Genomic DNA, 23,852 nt, shown 5'->3' on the forward strand with positions numbered 1-23,852 from the left:
ATTGAAATGATTGTTATGATAAACCTATGAACTCACCAACGTTTGGTTGACACTTTAAAGCATGTTTATTCTCAGGTACGAATTAAGTCTTCCGCTGTGCATTTGTTCAATTTAAGGACATTACTTGGAGTTGATCATCGCAATGGGACCAAATGTTGATGACTTCGTCCAGGTGGATAAGGACGGGTCTTTACAGGTGGTATTAGAGCGGTGGTCTTAGCGAACCAGGTCTTGCATTAGTGTGTCTAACTGATAGTCGTTAGGATGCATTAGCGAGTCTGGACTTCGACCTTAGCTGCATATTATAAGTATTGTTTATCATTTCTAGTGGAAAATTACCTGCTTATTATTCCTAAGTCTAGACACGATTTCCTGCACTTATTTGATAGATAGTGTATAGATAAATTCATATCATAGCGTATCAGTTACTATAAACTTTGTCCGACAGCTTCCGAAGATTCCTCCGTGACTTATGGGATATTGGTATTGTATATACATAAGTAAATTATGTATTGAAGCATACCAAACTAAATCCTATAATCTATTTCTTATCGAAAATCCTTCATCTGGCCGTACAAGATGAATCCCTCAACCAGTTCCAGTTCCTCGGATTCCGACAGCTATACCGACATGGATATTCACCTAAGCTCCGAAAGCAGTGTGACCAGAATGAATCAACCAATCAGCCATCCCCAATTCATCTGATGGGTTCGTAGTTGACTTAACCAATGGAGATAAGAAGAAAGCGATCCTCTCCACCCACCAACCTGCACCCTTGGCGAAGAACCTAAAGCAATTTCCGGTGAACCTATCCGAAACACCATTTTTAGCCTCATCTCCAGGGTAGCTCGTCATAATTATCTTCTATCTAAAATTCTAAACCTTATTCATCCGCTCGTTCCGACCGACAACCATCCCGGAATAATAGAAGAAGTCAACAAACTTCGCGCCCGAGTTGTAGCCTTGGAAAAGATGGTGCAAAATGTACCAGCTTCAACAGCATCACCGTCACCAACAGTACCATCAGTAACAACACCAGTACCACCAACAACACAAGTTTCAACATCGCATGCCTCAACATCTCATTCTGTACCTCGAGTATAATCATCGTTCTACGTATCGTTCTACATCAATTATCTTCGTTATTCATGGTGATTAAGTAATCTCTAAATGTTTTAGAGATTAGGTATTCTAGTTCTAACGGTAAACCAAATGAGTTTAATATCATATTAAATCAATGAATACATGATTACATCTGAAGAAAATATATATGTATATTTGTTTTCATAAAGATTGTAATTAAAAATTCTTTCGTACAAAGTGTTAATTGTGAAAATATTTTAACGGGTAGGTAATACCCGCGGAATATTCAGATTTCACATTAATAAGTTACAATGTACATTCTTCGAAGCTGATTCAACAGTCGTTTACTATCCTACTTACATCCACCGTTATACAAATTCGTTCACCATAGAATAACCATATTCATCCAATTTCATATTTGGATTTTGATTTATCAGAATCCAACAAGTGGCATAATGAAGAAAAACATTTGACAAAAGAAAATTTGTTAGAAACAAACAAATTAACTATGAGGAATTTTGTTAAGAATCCATGCTAACAGTTCCTAGCTAACTGTTCCTAGCTAACTGATTACATTTTATTTATCGCAATTTAATTATCGCAATTTACATTCTCGCAATTTTATTTATCGTCATTTAATTTCTGTTATTTACTTTACTCACTTTATTTATCATTATTTAATTTCTGTTATTTATTTTACGCACTTTAAATATCGGGACACGTATACAAGGTTTTGACATATCATATTGACGCATTTATATATATTATTTGGAATAACCATAGACACTCTATATGCAGTAATGATCGAGTTCTCTATACAGGGTTGAGGTTGATTCTACAATAATATATATACTTTGAGTTGTGATCGAGTCTGAGACATGTACACGGGTCACGATACGTACTAATTAATTCGAATATTATATATTAAACCATATGTGAATTATTGAATTGCTAACTGTGGACTATCAACTGAGGACTACCAACATTGGACAATTAAAATGAATTAAAATATTGATTATAACATATGAAACTAAACAATTCTTCAAGTTTGCCACTTGATTTCATCTTAAACCTCATTTGAATCTTGACGATTCCAATCCATGTTCAAATCTTTCATGATTCTTGAAAACACCACGATCGAGAGGATGAACCAGCCGCACTTCATCTACGGAAAAAAAAAATTTTTATGCATATAGTTATACACCTGAAAAACTCTTGGAACCTGAGTAAAGGTTTAACATGTATCTGCGCTAGCTCCTTTGGCGATATTACTACCGAAAATCACTTTGCAATCCCTTTTCAAATTAGCCAGTTTTGTCACAGCTTCGGCAAGTCAACTTTGACTTTTCGTTCGAATCAACCTTATTATAACTTGGATATATATGTTTGACATTGTTATTGTTACCAGGAAACCTGTTATATTCTACAATATTACCCACAGACGTACCAGTAACCTCGTTGTTCCTCGACTTAAATCTCTCCGACAAATCACAATATTTATCTATTGAAGTCTTATCATGTAGTAATCGAATTTTTGTAGCGATGGTTGCCATACCAAATACCAGGAAGCATTAATCATTAATTCTCGAATTTCGCAGTGTTCCTACGTCAACAGTTATATATCTATATATAACGTATATCTTCTGGACCGATGAATTTCAATTCGGAATCTCTGAATTCCTGAAAAGCACTCTAGCTTACGAATCAGATCTCTGAGTTTTGAAAATGCTGATGAAGCAGCAAGAGTTGTAGATAATATTAATGGCTAAAAGTTTGATGATAAAGAATGGAGTGTTGGAAACACTCAATAGAAAAAAAAAATGGTACTGGAAAACGAATTGAGCAAACTATGAAGGAGACTGTGGAAAAATCACAAAGAGTTAACATGTACTTAACGAATCCAGATGATTCAGTATCTGCTGAAACCTTTAAACGAATATCTTGCTCCTACTTATTCTAAATCCATGCGGAAGGATTTTCTTCATCAACCTTCGATCTTAGAAATTCCAAAATATCGTCATAAATATATTCGATATTTCTGAAGATATATTCATAAATATTCTTGTCCGGAATTATCTATCTCTTCGTGCTATCTATATTACATCATAAAAGAAACTGTTCTAGTTTCTATATTCTGTAACAATCGAGTTTAAATTATGAATGATTTCCTAGAGAAGTGTTGGGAATTGAAGCATGAGTTAGTATAATATAATGACGTCAGGCCAACGTAATTATATTACAGTAAGTCATGCTAAATTTATAATGTAACGTGATGATGATTCACAGACCTTATCCTCATCATGTGTCATGTTACATGACTCTTTTATTCTACTTAATCTTTAAACATATCATGGACATATTTCCTTGATATTTCTGTTCTTTTGTAATTCTAACAGTTTGCTAATAAATCGTGTTATTATATTTTCTTTCTGGTTAGAAGATTTCCTTAAATTCCTTGAATCCCGAAAATCGACCATGATTACGTCAAAAGTTAAGACGAAACCTTTCACTCTTTTGTGATAGCTTCATTCGCACTCTTCGAGTAATCGAATTGTCTTATTCATATTACTCACCAGTGATAAAACTCTATCTAACAACTCATATTCATCATGAAAATATTTTTATTGTTAGCCATGACGATCGCATTCAAATTTCGGGACGAAATTTCTTTAACGGGTAGGTACTGTAATGACCCGGAAAATTTTGACTAATTTTGAACCAAACTCATGATATGATTTCATAATTCTGACACGGTAAGCTAAGTCTGATAGGTTGAGTCTCAAAAATTTTGAACTGTTTCAAATATACAATTGACCTTCGACTGTTCTCGACGATTCATGAACAACTATTTATAAATAGATACATATATATGTGTGTATATAAATGTGTATATAAATAATACTTGGAAATATATAAAATAATATTAAATCTATTTGTTTAAAAATATATAATATATATTTATGTAAATATAAAATGTTCAAATATGTAATTTTATAGAATAAGTGTTACATATGTAATAAAGTGTAAAATTAATATATTATTTGAAATTGTCAGTTAAAATATAAATAACATATCAGAAAGGTCGAGGGGCGGCTAGGATCAATGACTACAAGTTGTGGTTCTCGGGATCGAGAGTAGCTAGGAATGGGGTTGGAATCATTATTGGCCCACCCTACAACGAGTATGTTGTGGATGTAGGTAGACGGAGCGACAGGATTATGTCGGTTAGGTTGGTTATTCAGGAGGTGACTTTCACGGTAATTTGCGCTTACGCACCCCATGCGGGCCGTGGAGATGCTGAAAAGAGACACTTCTGGGAATCGTTAGACGCGGTTGTGAGGATGTGCCCTTCGGACCATAGTTTACTTATTGGTGGAGATCTCAATGGCCATATAGGATCTGATGTTGAGGGATATGCGGGAGTCCACGGGGGTTTTGGGTACGGAGCTAGAAATGAGGAAGGACTCTCTATTCTTGAATTTGCTGTTGCCCACGACTTGGCAGTTGTGAATTCGTTTTTCAAGAAGAGGGATGCTCAGTTAGCAACTTTTCATAGCGGAGGTCATAGTACCCAGATTGACTACCTGTTAATTCGCAAAGGGGATCTTAGGACTAGTGGAGACTGTAAGGTCCTGACTGCCTGGACATGCTCCTCCCAGCACAGACTGTTGGTCATGGATTTGGTTCTCCAGAGACGGGCCACCAAGAGTGTGAGACAAGCCCAACCTAAGATCTTGTGGAAGAAGTTGAACGGAGAGAAGGCAGAGACCTTTAAAACTACGGTTATAGGTAGAGTGGATGCTGAATTAGAAATGATATCCAATGATGACACGGATCAGATGTGGAATTGTCTGGCGTCCTCCATTAGAGAGGTAGCCAAGGAAACCCTAGGTGTGGCTCTAGGTACATGTAGAGGCCATAGGGCTGTTAGAGAATCATGGTGGTTCAGTGAAGAGGTTCAAAGCAAAGTTGCGCTTAAGCAACTAAGGTTTAGGGAGCTCATCGCTGGTGGGGAGGGGACTCCGACGGATAGAATTAGGGCTGTAGAGAGATATAAAGAAGCCAAAAGAGAAGCTAAGAAGGCTGTAGCCCTAGCAAAAGAAAATGCATATGAAGATCTGTATAAGAAACTTGACTCCAAAGAGGGAGCTAATGATATTTACAAGATAGCCAAAGCTAGGGAGCGAAGACGCATGGATCTTGATAACATCAAGTTTATCAAAAATGAAGATGGTCAAACTTTAGTTAAGGAAGACGAAATTAGGAAAAGATGGGAAGAGTATTTCTCATCTCTCTTCGTAGTGGGAAGACCAGAGCGCCACGAGGACTTACAAGACGCTGATATAGAACAATCCCATAACAGTATAGATTGCGAGAGGATTAGCGAAGAGGAAGTAAGATTGGCACTACGAAAGATGGGGAGAAATAAATCAGTGGGACCGGATCAGATCCCTATTGAGGCGTGGCGGTGCCTGGGCGACACTGGTGTTAGATGGTTGACTTGCCTTTTTAACAAGACGTTTCGAAGCTCTAAAATGCCTATGGAATGGAGACTGAGTGAGACTATTCCCATCTATAAGAACAAGGGGGATGCTCAATGTTGCGGTAACTATAGAGGCATAAAATTACTTAGTCATACTATGAAGCTTTGGGAGAAAGTGATTGAGACTAGACTTCGACGCGAAATCGATGTTTCGGAGAACCAATTTGGTTTTATGCCAAAGCGCTCTTCGATAGAGGCAATCCATATTATTAGGAACCTTATGGAGAAGTATAGAGAAAAGCAAAAGAACCTAGAGATGGTCTTCTTAGACTTAGAGAAGGCCTACGATTGCGTGCCACGAAACTTGATTTGGAAGACCCTTAAGGGCAGAAGTATCTCGAGTAGGTATATTAATGTTATTAGAGATATGTACGAAGGGGCGAAGTCTTGTGTTCGAACACCGGTGGGAAATACTGAAGTTTTCCCAATAGAAGTAGGCCTGCACCAGGGATCGGCCCTTAGCCCTTTCCTTTTCGCTTTGATCATTGATGAACTTTCTCGAGGGATACAAGAATGCATCCCTTGGTGCCTGATTTTTACCGATGATATTGTGCTCGTTTCGGATTCTAAGGAGGAGCTTAATAGAAGGCTGGAGCAATGGAGGGTGGCCTTAGAAAGTAACGGTCTATACATTAGTAGACAAAAGACAGAATATCTTAGTTGCGATTTTGATAGGAATGTTGATGAACAAAGTGATGGAGTGAACATCTGTATTGGAGACCAGATCTTGCATCCACAAACTTCGTTTAGATACCTGGGCTCGGTGTTACACAAATCGGGGAGGATAGATGAAGACGTGTCGCACCGAATTAAGGTAGGGTGGGTGAAGTGGAGAGCAGCGACTGGAGTCTTATGCGACAAGAAGATCCCCCTTAAGCTGAAAGGGAAATTCTTCAAGGTGGCAATTAGACCTGCCATGTTATACGGATCAGAGTGTTGGCCTATGACGAAAGCACAAGAGAGGAGGATGGAGGTGGCAGAGATGAGGATGCTTAGGTGGACATGTGGTAAAACCATGTTAGATATGATTCCTAATAGTGTTTTTAGGGAGAACCTGAAAGTTAGAAGCATCATCGACAAGCTTAGAGAAGAACGACTTCGATGGTTTGGGCATGTGAGAAGACGACCTCCTACTGCCCCTGTTAGGAGGGTCGAGACACTTACGGTTGACGGCGTAAGAAGAAGGGGTAGACCTACGCGTAGGTGGGAAGATAGGATAAAGCTAGACTTGAAGGAGCTCTTATTGACCGAGGACATGACCTCTGATAGGGTTGCGTGGAGGACTAGAATTAGAATAGACGAGTAGGTTTTTTGGTTTTGTTTGTGTGTTTGTGGTTTTGTGGGTCTGTGTGGGTATCTTCTTTCACTCTGCTCTTTGCTCTTTGCTGGTTTGTTGTTTTTTTTTTTTTTTTTTTTTTTTTTTTTCTCTAGACCCATGCATCGATGGTGTAAGTTTGGACATGTGGGTTTCTATGTGTATGTATGGATGTTCGTGTTTGTATGTATGTATTTAACTTTGTTCGCAGGTTTATGTTTGTTTGTTTGTATGTTCGCTTGTTTTGCTTTTCTGCTTGTCTTTGATTGTATTTATGTATTTATGTATGTTTGTATTTATGTATGGTTGTATGTTTATATGTATGTATAGTTATATGTTTGGTTGTATGTATATTCGTATGTTTGTATGTATATCCGTATGTTGGTATGTATATTCGTATGTTTGTATGTTTTATATCTATGTATGCGTATGTTGGTTTTCCCGTATGTATGCTTGTTGGGTAGATACTGTTTTATGTATGTTTGTATGTTAATTCTTATAGAATGGCTTGCTATGTTGTGTTTTTATCTGTATGTGGACATATATGTTTATTTCTCATTTAATGCAGCTTTACTTTATTCGTCCTGTGCTCCGCAGTACACTCGAAGGTACGTTTTTCTTTTTTCTTTTTTACGGCGCTGTTTCGGGAGCCATCAGCAAGCGTCTAATTATTGGCGACTTGACTGTCGCTTAGAGCCTAAATCGAATCCCAGGCAACATTTTAAAACCCATGGAAATTCGTTCCACCATTTTCATGGCGTTGGCATTTTTTTTTTTTTTTTTTTTTTTTTTTTGGCTGGAGGTCCGTTGCAAGCAATCTCTTTATCCGTCGAACATAGAGAGGAAGGACTTTCTCTACCCTTGTGAGTGTTTCACTCGGGGTGGTGAAATGACTTCTCTTTGTCCTAGGGTAGAGGTAGGATTGTCTACGTCTCACCTCCCCCATACCCTACAAGTGTGGGATTGGGTATTGTTGTTGTTGTTGTATTAAATGGAAAATAAATGATTTCGAGCTTAATTGGCAAACGTCGGTAACACTCGGTTGATGTTTTGTTAGTTTTAATATAGATATAAAATGAGTTCATGAATAATTAAGATAAAAGTTGGACTGTAAATTGATTACGAAGATTTTAGGTTTGTTAGAAATATTTTTACATTTTTAAGTTTAAATATTAGTACTCCGTACATAAAAATCGAAACAGAAAATAAATAATTTTCGAACCTTTTTGAGCAGGTTTCAAACAGGTAAAGAGTGAAATAATTAAATATATTTAATCTAAAAATTTGGGATTTTTAGGAACACTTTTTTTTCCATAACTGTTTATCAATGGACATGATATAGTCATTCGGGGAAAACTGTCGGCAGAAAATTTTAAACTCTTACAAATATTTTCACACGTTTTTCTTTTATAATATATTATAATTATTATATCATTGAAATTATGAAGGAGTTTCTTTCAGATTACTATGCGTACTGTACATAATTGAATCAATTAAGTGCTACTTTGATTGTCTATTTTCTATATTACTTATATCTATATAATACATATACATAATTCTTATTAGATTAACACCTATTATCTTCTTCTCCTTCTTTTCTTTCGATTTCTAACCGATGATTAAACAACCCACTAAAACACCTCTATTTTTCTTGTTGTTGCTAATTTGGACTGTCTTACTTCTGTACAACTGAAACCAACTCATCATACTCAAACTGTCGCCATGTTTAACCATCATCATTCATCATCTCCACAACACCATGCACAAACCACCGATTTGTTTCTGTTCATTGTTGATTAAGTTTGTTATCTTGATCGATCAACAACCCATTATGAGGTTCATTATCCCCAAGAACATAAAAACCGAACAATTTCTGTATCGTATGGATTAAATTCCTTTTCGTGATTAACAACTGGAAACCAACGTCCAAACTTCACCACTTAAACTCGTTAGTCACCATCAACCGTTATCTTCTCCACTGTTCACTATAACCATCATCGAACACTACCCTCGTTTCTTGATCGACCACCACACCCGAGCACCTTTGAATTTAATCACCACCTTTGTCTCTCTCAAATCTCTCTCTAACTATCTCTCTCTCTCACCGTAATTTTCTTCTGTTTTGAAACTGAAGCCAAACAGCAAATTATCAACCCTTTTTGCTACGGTTATTGAAGCTGCAGTCCATTTTCTGTTTCCCAATCTTTTTTGAAACCCACCCATATCGAACCCCAAGCACAAAACCACTTCAGTTTGCTGCAACACCTTAAACCCATATAATTTCTCCTTGCTCCTTTTTGTTACAATCATATCACCAAAACCGCCACCCACTACTATTATTGCAGCATTTTTTTTTCTTTTTCTATTGCAATACAACGAATTAAAAAGAAGCCACTTTGGTTTATTTGTTGTTGGAACGTAATGGCCTACAATCTCATTATTGAGATTCCCACTTGTTTAAATAAGTTTTAATTTAAAGTAAAGGGGTCCAGTTCAAAGAATATGATAGCATGCGTATGTAATGCAAGGGATCAGTTTGGTTTTTTTTTTTTTAGTAAAAGAAGTTCTCAAACTTTACGGATATAAACCGGTTTTCATTTGAAGAACGGGACATTACTGGATATAAAAGCGATTTGGAGTATAATTGTTTTGGATTGATTGATTGTTGGTCCGTTAACATGTTTGTAGTATTGGGCCGAAACCCAATCTTTTCCTTTGGGCCGAAAGTTTATTGGACTGAGACTTTGATTTAGCTTTTGGGCAGCGAGCTTGTTGGAACGTGAATTTGTTTATGTTATTAGGCTAAATTTCGATTCATGTATGGCTATGGACTGAAATGATGATGATAATAGAAGTTAGGAATGATGGTGATAAAGTTTAGTTTTAAATTTAAGTAGAAGAAAAAGAAACACAGTTAATACGAGTTATATATTATGGGAATGGATTTGAAATAGAAAAACGTGTTAGATAAGAAGGTGGGGATGTTTGTGTGGAATGAGAGGTCGCGGGTTCTAGTCCGGGCTGTGGTGTTTCTTTTTAAATGCTTGTTTCTTCAAAGGTTATATTCTATAATTACTTTTATTATTATTATTATTATTATTATTATTATTATTATTATTATTATTATTATTATTATTATTATTATTATTATTATTATTATTATTATTATTATTATTACTAATATAAGTATTAATTATCATTTATTATTATTATTATTATCATTATAGTTACAATTATTATTATTATTATTATTATTATTATTATTATTATTATTATTATTATTATTATTATTATTATTATTATTATTATTATTATTATTATTATTATTATTATTGTTAAGTTAATTATTAGTATTACTATCATTAGTTTATATTACCATAATTATTATTTTAACAAATAAAAGATATTTATATAAAAATATAGTGATTACATATATTATAAGTATATCTAATTTACTATTTTAATATAAAAATAACATATATAGATATATATAACATTTGAAATAATAAATATATTACTATTTTGAATAAGTAATATATTATATAATAAACTGAGTTGAATACCATTATATGTTCATTATATGTGTTAATGTATATATAAATGATATAGGTTCATGAATCCGAGGTCAACCCTGCACTTGTTCAGTGCCGTCATATGCATAATTGCTACGAAATACAGTATCGTGAGTTTCATTTGCTGCCTTTTTAATTGCGTTTGCAATATATATTTTTGGGCTGAGAATACATGCGCTGCTTTTATAAATATTTACGAAATAGACATAATTACTTAAAAATATATTCTACGTTGAGTTGTACCACTGGCATATTTCCCTGTAGCTTGGTAACTACCATTTACATGGGTATTGTAAACGCGAATCCTGTTGATAGATCTATCGGGACTGACAACCCCAACCGGACTGGACGACCAGTATTCAACGGTTGCACAGTACTTCGTTTTGTTACTACACTTGGTACAATGTAGGGAGATTTCATAATAAAGGGAATATGCGACGCTGATTAAATGTTAAGTATGGTTACCAAGTGCTCAACCACTTAGAATGCTTTACATACACTTGCGAGTGTATTATGTTTATGATTATGAAATCTTGTGGTCTATTAAAATATTGAAATGATTGTTATGATAAACCTATGAACTCACCAACCTTTTGGTTGACACTTTAAAGCATGTTTATTCTCAGGTACGAATTAAGTCTTTCGCTGTGCATTTGTTCAATTTAAGGACATTACTTGGAGTCGATCATCGCAATGGGACCAAATGTTGATGACTTCGTCCAGGTGGATAAGGACGGGTCTTTACATAATCATATTTATTTATTCATACGTACGATTTCAGGATCGAATTTGATTTTGTATCACAATCCAACTGTTTTCAGTTTTTGTTTCTGTCCCCAATCAGTTACACATCGTAATCTATAGTACAAATTATTGGAGGAATCTGTAACCAGCTTTATTTTTATTTATTTTTTTCCGAATTAAAACAACTGTCAAGCCAATTGGCTATTTAATCAAAACAAATTCCACACTAATATGGATTAAGCCTTTCGTCTATACTCTGTCACTATCAATTATCAATTTTTACAAGCTTAAACTGTCGAATTCAATAAAAATTGGGTATGAACTCAGCTTCCTGCCCTGTTCTTATATCAATATCCAAAAACCTTGAATTCGAAATTGATTTCAAAATGTCTTAATGCCGTTTTGTTGGGAAACTTTAATTCAAACTATCTGGAAAATATCAAGGTCCAATTATGTAGTGACCCGAACTTTTCCATGTTTATATATATTAATTGAGATTGATATTTACATGATTAAATGTTTCCAACATGTTAATCAATCAAACTTGTTAAGACTTGATTAATTGAAATATGTTTCATATAGACAATTGACCACCCAAGTTAACCGGTGATTCACGAACGTTAAAACTTGTAAAAACTATATGATGACATATATATGGATATATATATATAGTTAACATGATACTATGATAAGTAAACATATCATTAAGTATATTAACAATGAACTACATATGTAAAAACAAGACTACTAACTTAATGATTTTTAAACGAGACATATATGTAACGATTATCGTTGTAAAGACATTTAATGTATATATATCATATTAAGAGATATTCATGCATGATAATATCATGATAATATAATAATTTAAAATCTCATTTGATATTATAAACATTGGGTTAACAACATTTAACAAGATCGTTAACCTAAAGGTTTCAAAACAACACTTACATGTAACGACTAACGATGACTTAACGACTCAGTTAAAATGTATATACATGTAGTGTTTTAATATGTATTTATACACTTTTGAAAGACTTCAATACACTTATCAAAATACTTCTACTTAACAAAAATGCTTACAATTACATCCTCGTTCAGTTTCATCAACAATTCTACTCGTATGCACCCGTATTCGTACTCGTACAATACATAGCTTTTAGATGTATGTACTATTGGTATATACACTCTAATGATCAGCTCTTAGCAGCCCATGTGAGTCACCTAACACATGTGGGAACCATCATTTGGCAACTAGCAAGAAATATCTCATAAAATTACAAAAATATGAGTAATCATTCATGACTTATTTACATGAAAACAAAATTACATATCCTTTATATCTAATCCATACACCAACGACCAAAAACACCTACAAACACTTTCATTCTTCAATTTTCTTCATCTAATTGATCTCTCTCAAGTTCTATCTTCAAGTTCTAAGTGTTCTTCATATATTCTACAAGTTCTAGTTACATAAAATCAAGAATACTTTCAAGTTTGCTAGCTCACTTCCAATCTTGTAAGGTGATCATCCAACCTCAAGAAATCTTTGTTTCTTACAGTAGGTTATCATCCTAATACAAGGTAATAATCATATTCAAACTTTGGTTCAATTTCTATAACTATAACAATCTTATTTCAAGTGATGATCTTACTTGAACTTGTTTTCGTGTCATGATTCTGCTTCAAGAACTTCGAGCCATCCAAGGATCCGTTGAAGCTAGATCCATTTTTCTCTTTTCCAGTAGGTTTATCCAAGGAACTTAAGGTAGTAATGATGTTCATAACATCATTCGATTCATACATATAAAGCTATCTTATTCGAAGGTTTAAACTTGTAATCACTAGAACATAGTTTAGTTAATTCTAAACTTGTTCGCAAACAAAAGTTAATCCTTCTAACTTGACTTTTAAAATAAACTAAACACATGTTCTATATCTATATGATATGCTAACTTAATGATTTAAAACCTGGAAACACGAAAAACACCGTAAAACCGGATTTACGCCGTCGTAGTAACACCGCGGGCTGTTTTGGGTTAGTTAATTAAAAACTATGATAAACTTTGATTTAAAAGTTGTTATTCTGAGAAAATGATTTTTATTATGAACATGAAACTATATCCAAAAAATATGGTTAAACTCAAAGTGGAAGCATGTTTTCTAAAATGGTCATCTAGACGTCGTTCTTTCGACTGAAATGACTACCTTTACAAAAATGACTTGTAACTTATTTTTCCGACTATAAACCTATACTTTTTCTGTTTAGATTCATAAAATAGAGTTCAATATGAAACCATAGCAATTTGATTCACTCAAAACGGATTTAAAATGAAGAAGTTATGGGTAAAACAAGATTGGATAATTTTTCTCATTTTAGCTACGTGAAAATTGGTAACAAATCTATTCCAACCATAACTTAATCAACTTGTATTGTATATTATGTAATCTTGAGATACCATAGAAACGTATACAATGTTTCGACCTATCATGTCGACACATCTATATATATTTTGGAACAACCATAGACACTCTATATGTGAATGTTGGAGTTAGCTATACAGGGTTGAGGTTGATTCCAAAATATATATAGTTTGAGTTGTGATCAATACTGAGATACGTATACACTGGGTTGTGGATTGATTCAAGATAATATTTATCGATTTATTTCTGTACATCTAACTGTGGACAACTAGTTGTAGGTTACTAACAAGGACAGCTGACTTAATAAACTTAAAACATCAAAATATATTAAAAGTGTTGTAAATATATTTTGAACATACTTTGATATATATGTATATATTGTTATAGGTTCGTGAATCAACCAGTGGCCAAGTCTTACTTCCCGACGAAGTAAAAATCTGTGAAAGTGAGTTATAGTCCCACTTTTAAAATCTAATATTTTTGGGATGAGAATACATGCAGGTTTTATAAATGATTTACAAAATAGACACAAGTACGTGAAACTACATTCTATGGTTGAATTATCGAAATCGAATATGCCCCTTTTTATTAAGTCTGGTAATCTAAGAATTAGGGAACAGACACCCTAATTGACGCGAATCCTAAAGATAGATCTATTGGGCCTAACAAACCCCATCCAAAGTACCGTATGCTTTAGTACTTCGAAATTTATATCATATCCGAAGGGTGTCCCGGAATGATGGGGATATTCTTATATATGCATCTTGTTAATGTCGGTTACCAGATGTTCACCATATGAATGATTTTTATCTCTATGTATGGGATGTGTATTGAAATATGAAGTCTTATGGTCTATTATTATGATTTGATATATATAGGTTAAACCTATAACTCACCAACATTTTTGTTGACGTTTTAAGCATGTTTATTCTCAGGTGATTATTAAGAGCTTTCGCTGTCGCATACTTAAATAAGGACGAGATTTGGAGTCCATGCTTGTATGATATTGTGTAAAAACTGCATTCAAGAAACTTATTTTGTTGTAACATATTTGTATTGTAAACCATTATGTAATGGTCGTGTGTAAACAAGATATTTTAGATTATCATTATTTGATAATCTACGTAAAGCTTTTTAAACCTTTATTGATGAAATAAAGGTTATGGTTTGTTTTAAAATGAATGCAGTCTTTGAAAAACGTCTCATATAGAGGTCAAAACCTCGCAATGAAATCAATTAATATGGAACGTTTTTAATCAATAAGAACGGGACATTTCAGTTGGTATCCGAGCGTTGGTCTTAGAGAACCAGAATTTTGCATTAGTGTGTCTTATCGAGTTTGTTAGGATGCATTAGTGAGTCTGGACTTCGACCGTGTTTACTTGAAAAATGATTGCTTAACAAATTTTGTTGGAAACTATATATTTTTAACATGTGAATATTATGTGATATATTAATCTCTTAACGCGTTTGATATTATGTGATAGATGTCTATCTCTAGAACAAGTCCCATTGACTCACCTAATAATAATGAAGAGTCAAATGTAAATTGGAATGATTCGTGGACTGATTCACAAGTTCCCGAAGAGGAATCGGAAGAAGAGTCGGAACCGGAAGAAGAATCGGAACCGGAAGAAGAATCGGAACCGGATGAAGAAATAGAACCGGTGGGGGAAATAATAAAACGGTTAAATAAAAGAAAATCCTCAACCAACCGACCAAGGTTAATTATGGTCAATGGTGTTTCCGCCAAGGAAGCAAAATATTGGGAGGATTACCAATTCTCCGATGAATCGGATTCCGACGAGAATTCCGATGATGTTATAGAAATTACCCCAACTGAATTTAAAAAGGCGAAAGAAAATAATAAGGGAAAGGGCATAAAAATAGAGAAATCTAATTCCAACCCCGATGAACTTTATATGTATCATCAACCCCCGAAGTCCTTAAGTTGTAACAATGACCCGGGAACCTCTAAACCACCAGGTTTTTCTAAACCGTTGTGGAAAACGACAGCTAGTATTAGGGGAACATCATATATCCCTAGAAACTTGGCAAAATGAACCAAAACCGAAGAAGAAGAAACGAGCGAGTCGGAATAAGATAGTTGTATTCGTGTGGTGTAATATATGTAATATAGTGTGCTTATGCTTTATGATATATGTAAAAATTGCTTGTATTAATAAGTATTTTTTTTATGAATCTAACTCTTGTCTATTTTACAGTATAAAAACACAAAATGGATAGACAACCCAATATTTTAAGAGACCTACCCGGAGACATGATTGATGAAATCTTGTCTAGAGTCGGTCAGAATTCCTCGGCACAACTATTTAAGGTGAGATCAGTTTGTAAGACATTCGAAGAACGTTCCAAGAATGCCTTGATTTATAAAAGACTTTCGTTCGAAAGATGGGGGATATCACATTGGGAAATCCATAAGTTACGATGTGTTTACTTTGACGCATATATTGCGGGGAACCCAAATGCTATTTTACGCAATGGGTTAAGAAATTATTTTGACTCAATATATCCGAATATTGGACTTCGTGATTTAGAAAAAGCGGCTAACATGCAACATAAAGAAGCATGTTATGCTTACAGATTAGTAATGTTCGCTTCTCACCAAAGTGAGAACAAGAACATCGGGCTACAACTATTAAACAAAACGTTCCCACAAGTGACAGAGTCGGTAATTGGGGTAAGAAATGAGGTTTTTAGATTGTTACAGGACTGTTGGACATTACGTAACCCTCGTCCCTTTGACGACGTTACAACACGCTGTCTTATCAACAGCCATAACGGTTATGTTCCACAAGACCAAGGATGGGAAGTAATCCTAGTAAAACCAGAATGCATGACTTGTTTCTGGACGTATGAATTAGGTGTATTTATTGCCTTTGCTGAACGACTTGTGTACTAGCTAGAATTATCTTCACAACTATCTTGTATCAAAGTTATTGTGTGCTATATTTCATGCTTTATGTAAAATAACCGGTATTGTAAGTTTGTAAAATATTGTATAAAAGTTTGAACGCGAAATATTATTATAATCAGTTTTTCATATAGAATTGTAGTAGTTGAATTGTATATTAGCTACTAAGTATGAACTTAACGGGTAGGTACTACCCGAATTTAAACTTATAAAACGCTAATATGAAGAAAAAGCTTTTATAAATGAGTTCATATTATGCTACGAAATACTATTAACTACTCTTAATATTCTGTATGATTAACTTGTTCCATTTGACTATTTTGAAGGAAATGGCACCGACTACTCGACACACCGTGAATATGAATGAAGAGGAATTCCGTACTTTTCTAGCTTCAAACATAGCCGCAGTACAGGCTGCGCTACATACCAATAATAACATTGGATCTTGCAGTACAGGAAATCGTGTAAGATGCACCTACAAAGAATTCACTGCCTGCAAACCTTTGGAATTTGATGGAACCGAAGGACCGATCGGATTGAAACGGTGGACCGAGAAGGTCGAATCGGTGTTTGCCATAAGTAAGTGTACTGAAGAGGACAAAGTGAAGTACGCTACGCATACCTTCACAGGTTCTGCGTTAACATGGTGGAATACCTATCTAGAGCAAGTGGGACAAGATGATGCGTACGCACTACCGTGGTCAGCATTCAAGCACTTGATGAACGAGAAGTACCGTCCCAGAACCGAGGTCAATAAGCTCAAGACAGAACTTAGAGGGTTACGAACCCAAGGATTTGATATTACCACATACGAAAGATGATTCACAGAATTGTGCCTATTGTGTCTGGGAGCGTTCGAAGATGAGGAAGAGAAGATCGACGCGTTTGTGAAAGGATTACCGGAAAGAATCCAAGAAGATATAAGTTCACACGAGCCCGCCTCCATACAACAGGCATGTAGAATGGCTCACAAACTAGTGAACCAGATTGAAGAAAGAATTAAAGAACAGACTGCTGAAGAGGCCAATGTGAAGCAAGTCAAAAGAAAGTGGGAGGAAAACGGTGATAAGAATCACCAATACAACAACAACAGCAAGTACAACTATGATCGCAACAATTATCCCAACAATCGCAACATCAATCGCAACTACAACAAACGGCCCAACAACAACAACAACAACAACAACAGCAACTACAACAATCATCCCAACAACAATAATAACCGCAACAACAACAACAACAATCAGAAGCAGCTATGCCAAAGGTGTGAAAAGTATCACTCGGGGTTCTGCACCAAATTTTGCAACAAGTGTAAAAGAAATGGTCATAGCACGGCGAAGTGTGAGGTCTACGGACCAGGGGTTAATAGAACGAAAGGAACAAATGGTGTTGGAACGAGTAATGGCGGAGCAAGTAGTGTCGGAGCAAGTTATGCCAATGTAGTTTGTTATAAATGTGGAAAACCGGGCCACATTATTAGAAATTGCCCGAACCAGGAGAACACGAATGGACAAGGCCGCGGAAGAGTTTTCAATATTAATGCGGCAGAGGCACAGGAAGACCCGGAGCTTGTTACGGGTACGTTTCTTATTGACAATAAATCTGCTTACGTTTTATTTGATTCGGGTGTGGATAGAAGCTATATGAGTAGAGATTTTTGTGCTAAATTAAGTTATCCATTGACGCCTTTGGATAGTGATATTGCTCTAAACATACATATTATTCAACGCAATATCACTTATATTTCATAGGTTTTTATCATCTACAAAGACATTCAATGCGCATTTCACGAGAAAAACGACAAAAGAGTGAAGTTAGAAGAAACGACGATAAAACGATAGTTTTAACTAGATTTATATCAAGAAACGTTTATCCGAATGAAAGTACAAGATGAAAGAAGAAAAGAGTTCAAATGAGAAGTGCCAAATCAGTACACGTCAACACGGGATCAACAAAGAACAACTGAAGAAGAAAAATGAAGAAAACTGTTATTTGATCTTACACGAATCATGTATGTCTACACGAAACGTGTAGATATCTGGTCTTACACGAATCGTGTGAGCATACACGAATCGTGTAATGTTAGGCCACAAGACTTTCCAGAACGTGAAATGGGGCGGCTGGCTTTTTAATTTTAAAACAATTCTTTAACTCAATGGAGATACAGCAGGAATTCAACAAAACATTCACCAACTACTACTTCAATTATAAATATGGAGTACGTTCAGAGTTGGAGAGAATATACACACAAAATTACTATATCAAATTACTATTGTTATTTTTACTTGTACCTATTGTAATTAGTTTCAAGTATCAATTATTAAGGGGGTATTGTTCGTGATAAAGGGTGTTATTGTACGCGTGAAAGGGGTGTTATTATTGTAATTTTTCTACCGTTTGAAGTTAATGCAAGTGAAGATATTTTAGTAAGTTTACTCTGTTAAAATTAGCATTGTTATTATGTTTGCATATCTATATTTTTATGTCTACCTTAGTGTAATGAATAGCTAAATTTCCCTAGTGTTTGCTTAAATGTAGAGCCCCTAGTGAAATGGATTGTTACCATTAGTAAAAGTTAAAATGTAACTTTAGTATTTTTAATATTGAGCCTAGTTAAAAGAACCATTTTTATGTAATTAGGTATTTAACCCTTGCCACTTAATTTATTAAATTTAAATAACGAAAGTTGTTTTTATTTACATAAATTGAGCTTCAACATTAAAAATGATCTAGACGAATTTATGGATAAGTTATTGACACCAATTTAGAAATAAACTTCGGTGGTTTGGGTGATATCAATAAGTTATATGAAGGTGAAATTATAAAAAGGGAAACCGTTATAATTTAGGTATTGGCGAAGGTCAAAACTAGGCTAGGTCTCAATTTAAATACTTAGGGAATAGTATCTTTCTAAAAAGAATCCAATGAAAATTAGATTTTATTTAGTTAAGTTGTAACTTTATATTTATTCGAGAGAAAAATGTAAAGTTTGATACTAGAACATTTTAAATAGGGCGTAAAACTTAAAACAATCCATGGACCTAGGGGTGACACAATTAAGTAAACACTCTCATTTATCTCATTTATATTTCTTATAAAAGTATTAAGTTTATTATTTACGAAGTATTATTTTAAAATATAAAAAAAAATACATAAAAATAGTTAATTTTCGTAACAGTTATTTGTCACATCTTTTTACTCATACACGAATCGTGTATCATCACACGAATCGTGTAGGCCTTGAATACGGCTACAGTACCCGTAGGTTAAATTTAGGGTTTTTAATTATTTAATATTATATATTTAGGTTTTTAGTTATTTTAATTATTATACTTAGGTTATTTTTTTTATATAATTAGTTTTAATTATTATAAAATACTTAAATACATGTTTTAATTCTAAAAATTAGTATTAATTATAAGTTTATAAATTGTAACTAGTTTATAATTAGTAAATTAATTAATTTCCTTTTAATTTGTATTAGTTTAATTAAAAATGTCATTTAGTTAAGTTAAATAAGTTTATATAATAATTACTTAAAACAAAATTCTAAATATATAGTTTTATTGAAAATTACTATTTTACTAATTACCATCTAGTAATATAATTATCGCATCATAATTAGCATAATTTCATTTAGTTTCTTTTTAAGTTAATTATTGTAATCTTGTAATTTTATTTAGTAAATTAGTTAAGTTATTTTCTTTTACTGTTACCATAAATTGCCTAATCCAAAACCCTCTTTAATTAAGTTTGACATCAAAGACTATTAAAAACCATTAAACACTCCATCTCCCTGTGGAACGAATCGGATTTACCAACAAACTAAACTACACGGATAGGACTAGTTGCCTATATATATGTGTGAAATCAACCTAAAATCAATAAAATACCACATATACAATAAATCAATTCGTGTAACAAAACAACTCAAATCCGTTCATAAATAAAGGTCTCGATCGCACACATCAACTTTTTGGCGCCGCTGCCGGGGAAACGCCTTGAGTTTAACTTGTTTCTTTGAAAATGAAAATGTTAGGTGTCACAACTGAATTTTTATTTTTCAAAAATTGTACAGAATATTTGTTAAATTCTAAAAGTCTATAGTAGATTGCAAAAATATACTCTTTTATCAATAACCGTAAAAATATATAACTTGTAAATCTTTGTCGTGGATAATGATAGGTTTGACAACCGAAATTAATCTCTACCTAGACGATAGGAAACAAAGTTTTAAGTTTGAAAATTAGTTGATTTAAGGGTATATAACAAAAATAGAGTGAATTTTTATTTATTTAATTTTTATTTTTCATGTACTTGTTTTTATTTTATTTATTTTCGATAAAACTATAAAAACTTTAAACTTTTAATTAATTGAATTTTATAAATTGAAATTAAAAATTTATAAACGGATTAAGATCAGGTGTAAAAAACCGAATTTCCGTTACAAATATAAATTTATAAAAGATATTTTGAATTCAATTGATTTTAAGTTAAATAAAAATAGAGTGTATTTTACATTATGTAATTTTAATTTTTTATGAACTTGTTCTAAAATTAAAAATGTTAATATTTTTAACACAAAAATAGAGTGTTTTTATTTTATTTTTGAATTTGTTTTCAGAAAAACTATAAAAACTTTAACTATTAATGAATTGAATTTTATAAATTTATTTTTAAGATTTATAAACGGATAAAGAACAGGTATAAAAACTGAATTTCCGTTACAAATATAAATCTATAAAAGAGATTTTAAATTTAATTAATTATAAGTTATACAAAAAAAAAAAAAAAAAATGTAATAACATAATTATGTTAGTTTGTAATAACATAATTTTTTGGTGTGTATTGAAACTTATTATATTTTTATTTTTTATATTAGCAAGAAAATATAGTGTGGGGTAAAAAAATGTGTTGTACGATTGAATTAAAACCCCATATTTTTGTGTGTTTTTAACATGGTTTTGACAGGTACAGACGAAAATGCAATTAGACGAAACGAAACATCAAATTACATTGTGATACAAACATTGGATATGATCATAGGTAAAACAATTTGAAAATCCAAATCGGTTAACAAAGGAAGTTCCAAATACTTCACACTTTTTGTCCTCTCAAATTTATGCATTATTATCTGATTTTTATGTAATGAGGGCATTACATAATCTTAAGTGTGGGGTGGGAATATATAAATTCTCGAGAACTTATAATTTGGTGATTTTTATCAAGATTTATAAAAATTTTAAACAAATATATCAAATGAATTTTTAGGGTAACTACGAGCGATTAAAGCATAGGTGTCAAAAACCGAAATTATCGTCTCAATACATTAAAAACGCATAAGTTATTTGTTTAAAACCTATAAAAGGAAACCAAGTATAACAAGAATTTATAAAACCTTATGTTGAGAACCATATATCACATGTTTCTATGAAGTTATTGCAGATATCATTGCTTTGGAACGTATAAACCTGAATATTCCACTATTACGAGTAATAGAGGATGAATCAAGTCCATCCCGTAAGGAAGTAAGGTCTTCCAAATTGACACACTTGCTAACTTTTGTTAGAAGATGTAGTCCAGAACAGCTGTAGGTTGACGAAAAATCTTGAAAAGTCATCCCTAAAATCGGCTGGAAATCCACCTAACCTCAGCATCAAACAGGGTTTTTGGTGGTCAGACTTATCCTAACCATGAGATGGATCTGTCTCGTACAATGGGGGGGGCACAATGCAAATTAGCTTTTAAGACTAATGAATCTAATCCCCAGATGGATGATCTCCGTAAAGATTAACCGCATCTATGTTTGACCGCGGTCAACATACATATGCCATAACAAATTGAGGTGTGCAAACTCATGGTTCACCGATGATATTTGGACACGATATAATTTTGTTCTAAAACTTATGCTATTTTATGAATTATATTTGTGTAAAACCATTTTTTGGACATTCGGCTTCAAGTTCCATGATACTACAATCATGGGGGCGAATAGCTTGCTAATCGCCGACTGAGACTTCGGTTTTCAGTTACCCTCAACCGGAATTTGAGGTTAAAACCGGAAAACGTGTCTAGTTTAAAAACTAGCCTGACATTTTATAAAATCATAAAACGTTTTCACAAGGTCCAATTTTCCCTAAGGATCCAAATTTTTAAACCCTAATCACGAGTTTCATGTTTGTTTCTGTTGTCAGAATTTCGTTTCATGTGCGTGTGATCCAATAAATACTGTGTTGTGTAATATATTTCATATAGCGTGTGTTTCATTTCGTGTAGTGTGTGTTGTGTGATCTAATGTTCGATAATAAAGATATATAATGTTCTAACTCTGTTAAAAGATGTAATTGCTTGAGGACAAGCAACGTTCTAGTGTGGGGTATTTTGATATTGCTCTAAACATACATATTATTCAACGCAATATCACTTATATTTCATAGGTTTTTATCATCTACAAAGACATTCAATGCGCATTTCACGAGAAAAACGACAAAAGAGTGAAGTTAGAAGAAACGACGATAAAACGATAGTTTTAACTAGATTTATATCAAGAAACATTTATCCGAATGAAAGTACAAGATGAAAGAAGAAAAGAGTTCAAATGAGAAGTGCCAAATCAGTACACGTCAACACGGGATCAACAAAGAACAACTGAAGAAGAAAAATGAAGAAAACTGTTATTTGATCTTACACGAATCATGTATGTCTACACGAAACGTGTAGATATCTGGTCTTACACGAATCGTGTGAGCATACACGAATCGTGTAATGTTAGGCCACAAGACTTTCCAGAACGTGAAATGGGGCGGCTGGCTTTTTAATTTTAAAACAATTCTTTAACTCAATGGAGATACAGCAGGAATTCAACAAAACATTCACCAACTACTACTTCAATTATAAATATGGAGTACGTTCAGAGTTGGAGAGAATATACACACAAAATTACTATATCAAATTACTATTGTTATTTTTACTTGTACCTATTGTAATTAGTTTCAAGTATCAATTATTAAGGGGGTATTGTTCGTGATAAAGGGTGTTATTGTACGCGTGAAAGGGGTGTTATTATTGTAATTTTTCTACCGTTTGAAGTTAATGCAAGTGAAGATATTTTAGTAAGTTTACTCTGTTAAAATTAGCATTGTTATTATGTTTGCATATCTATATTTTTATGTCTACCTTAGTGTAATGAATAGCTAAATTTCCCTAGTGTTTGCTTAAATGTAGAGCCCCTAG

The 23,852-nt window shown here is 33.4% G+C and overlaps 1 protein-coding gene across 1 annotated transcript in view; it reads left to right on the forward strand.

Moving 5' to 3' along the window:
* The window catches only part of LOC139849427 (uncharacterized), a 59,634-nt gene that overhangs the window by 25,594 nt on the left and 10,188 nt on the right, over positions 1-23,852 (forward strand). The window contains exons 2-5 of the mRNA XM_071839086.1: positions 4,282-5,688; positions 6,130-6,440; positions 7,058-7,074; positions 7,444-7,471. Coding sequence (XP_071695187.1) covers positions 4,282-5,688; positions 6,130-6,440; positions 7,058-7,074; positions 7,444-7,471 — 1,763 coding nt within the window. The remainder of the gene's footprint in view (positions 1-4,281; positions 5,689-6,129; positions 6,441-7,057; positions 7,075-7,443; positions 7,472-23,852) is intronic.

Source organism: Rutidosis leptorrhynchoides, chromosome 5 (assembly GCF_046630445.1).
Source record: "Rutidosis leptorrhynchoides isolate AG116_Rl617_1_P2 chromosome 5, CSIRO_AGI_Rlap_v1, whole genome shotgun sequence".
NCBI lineage: Eukaryota > Viridiplantae > Streptophyta > Magnoliopsida > Asterales > Asteraceae > Rutidosis > Rutidosis leptorrhynchoides.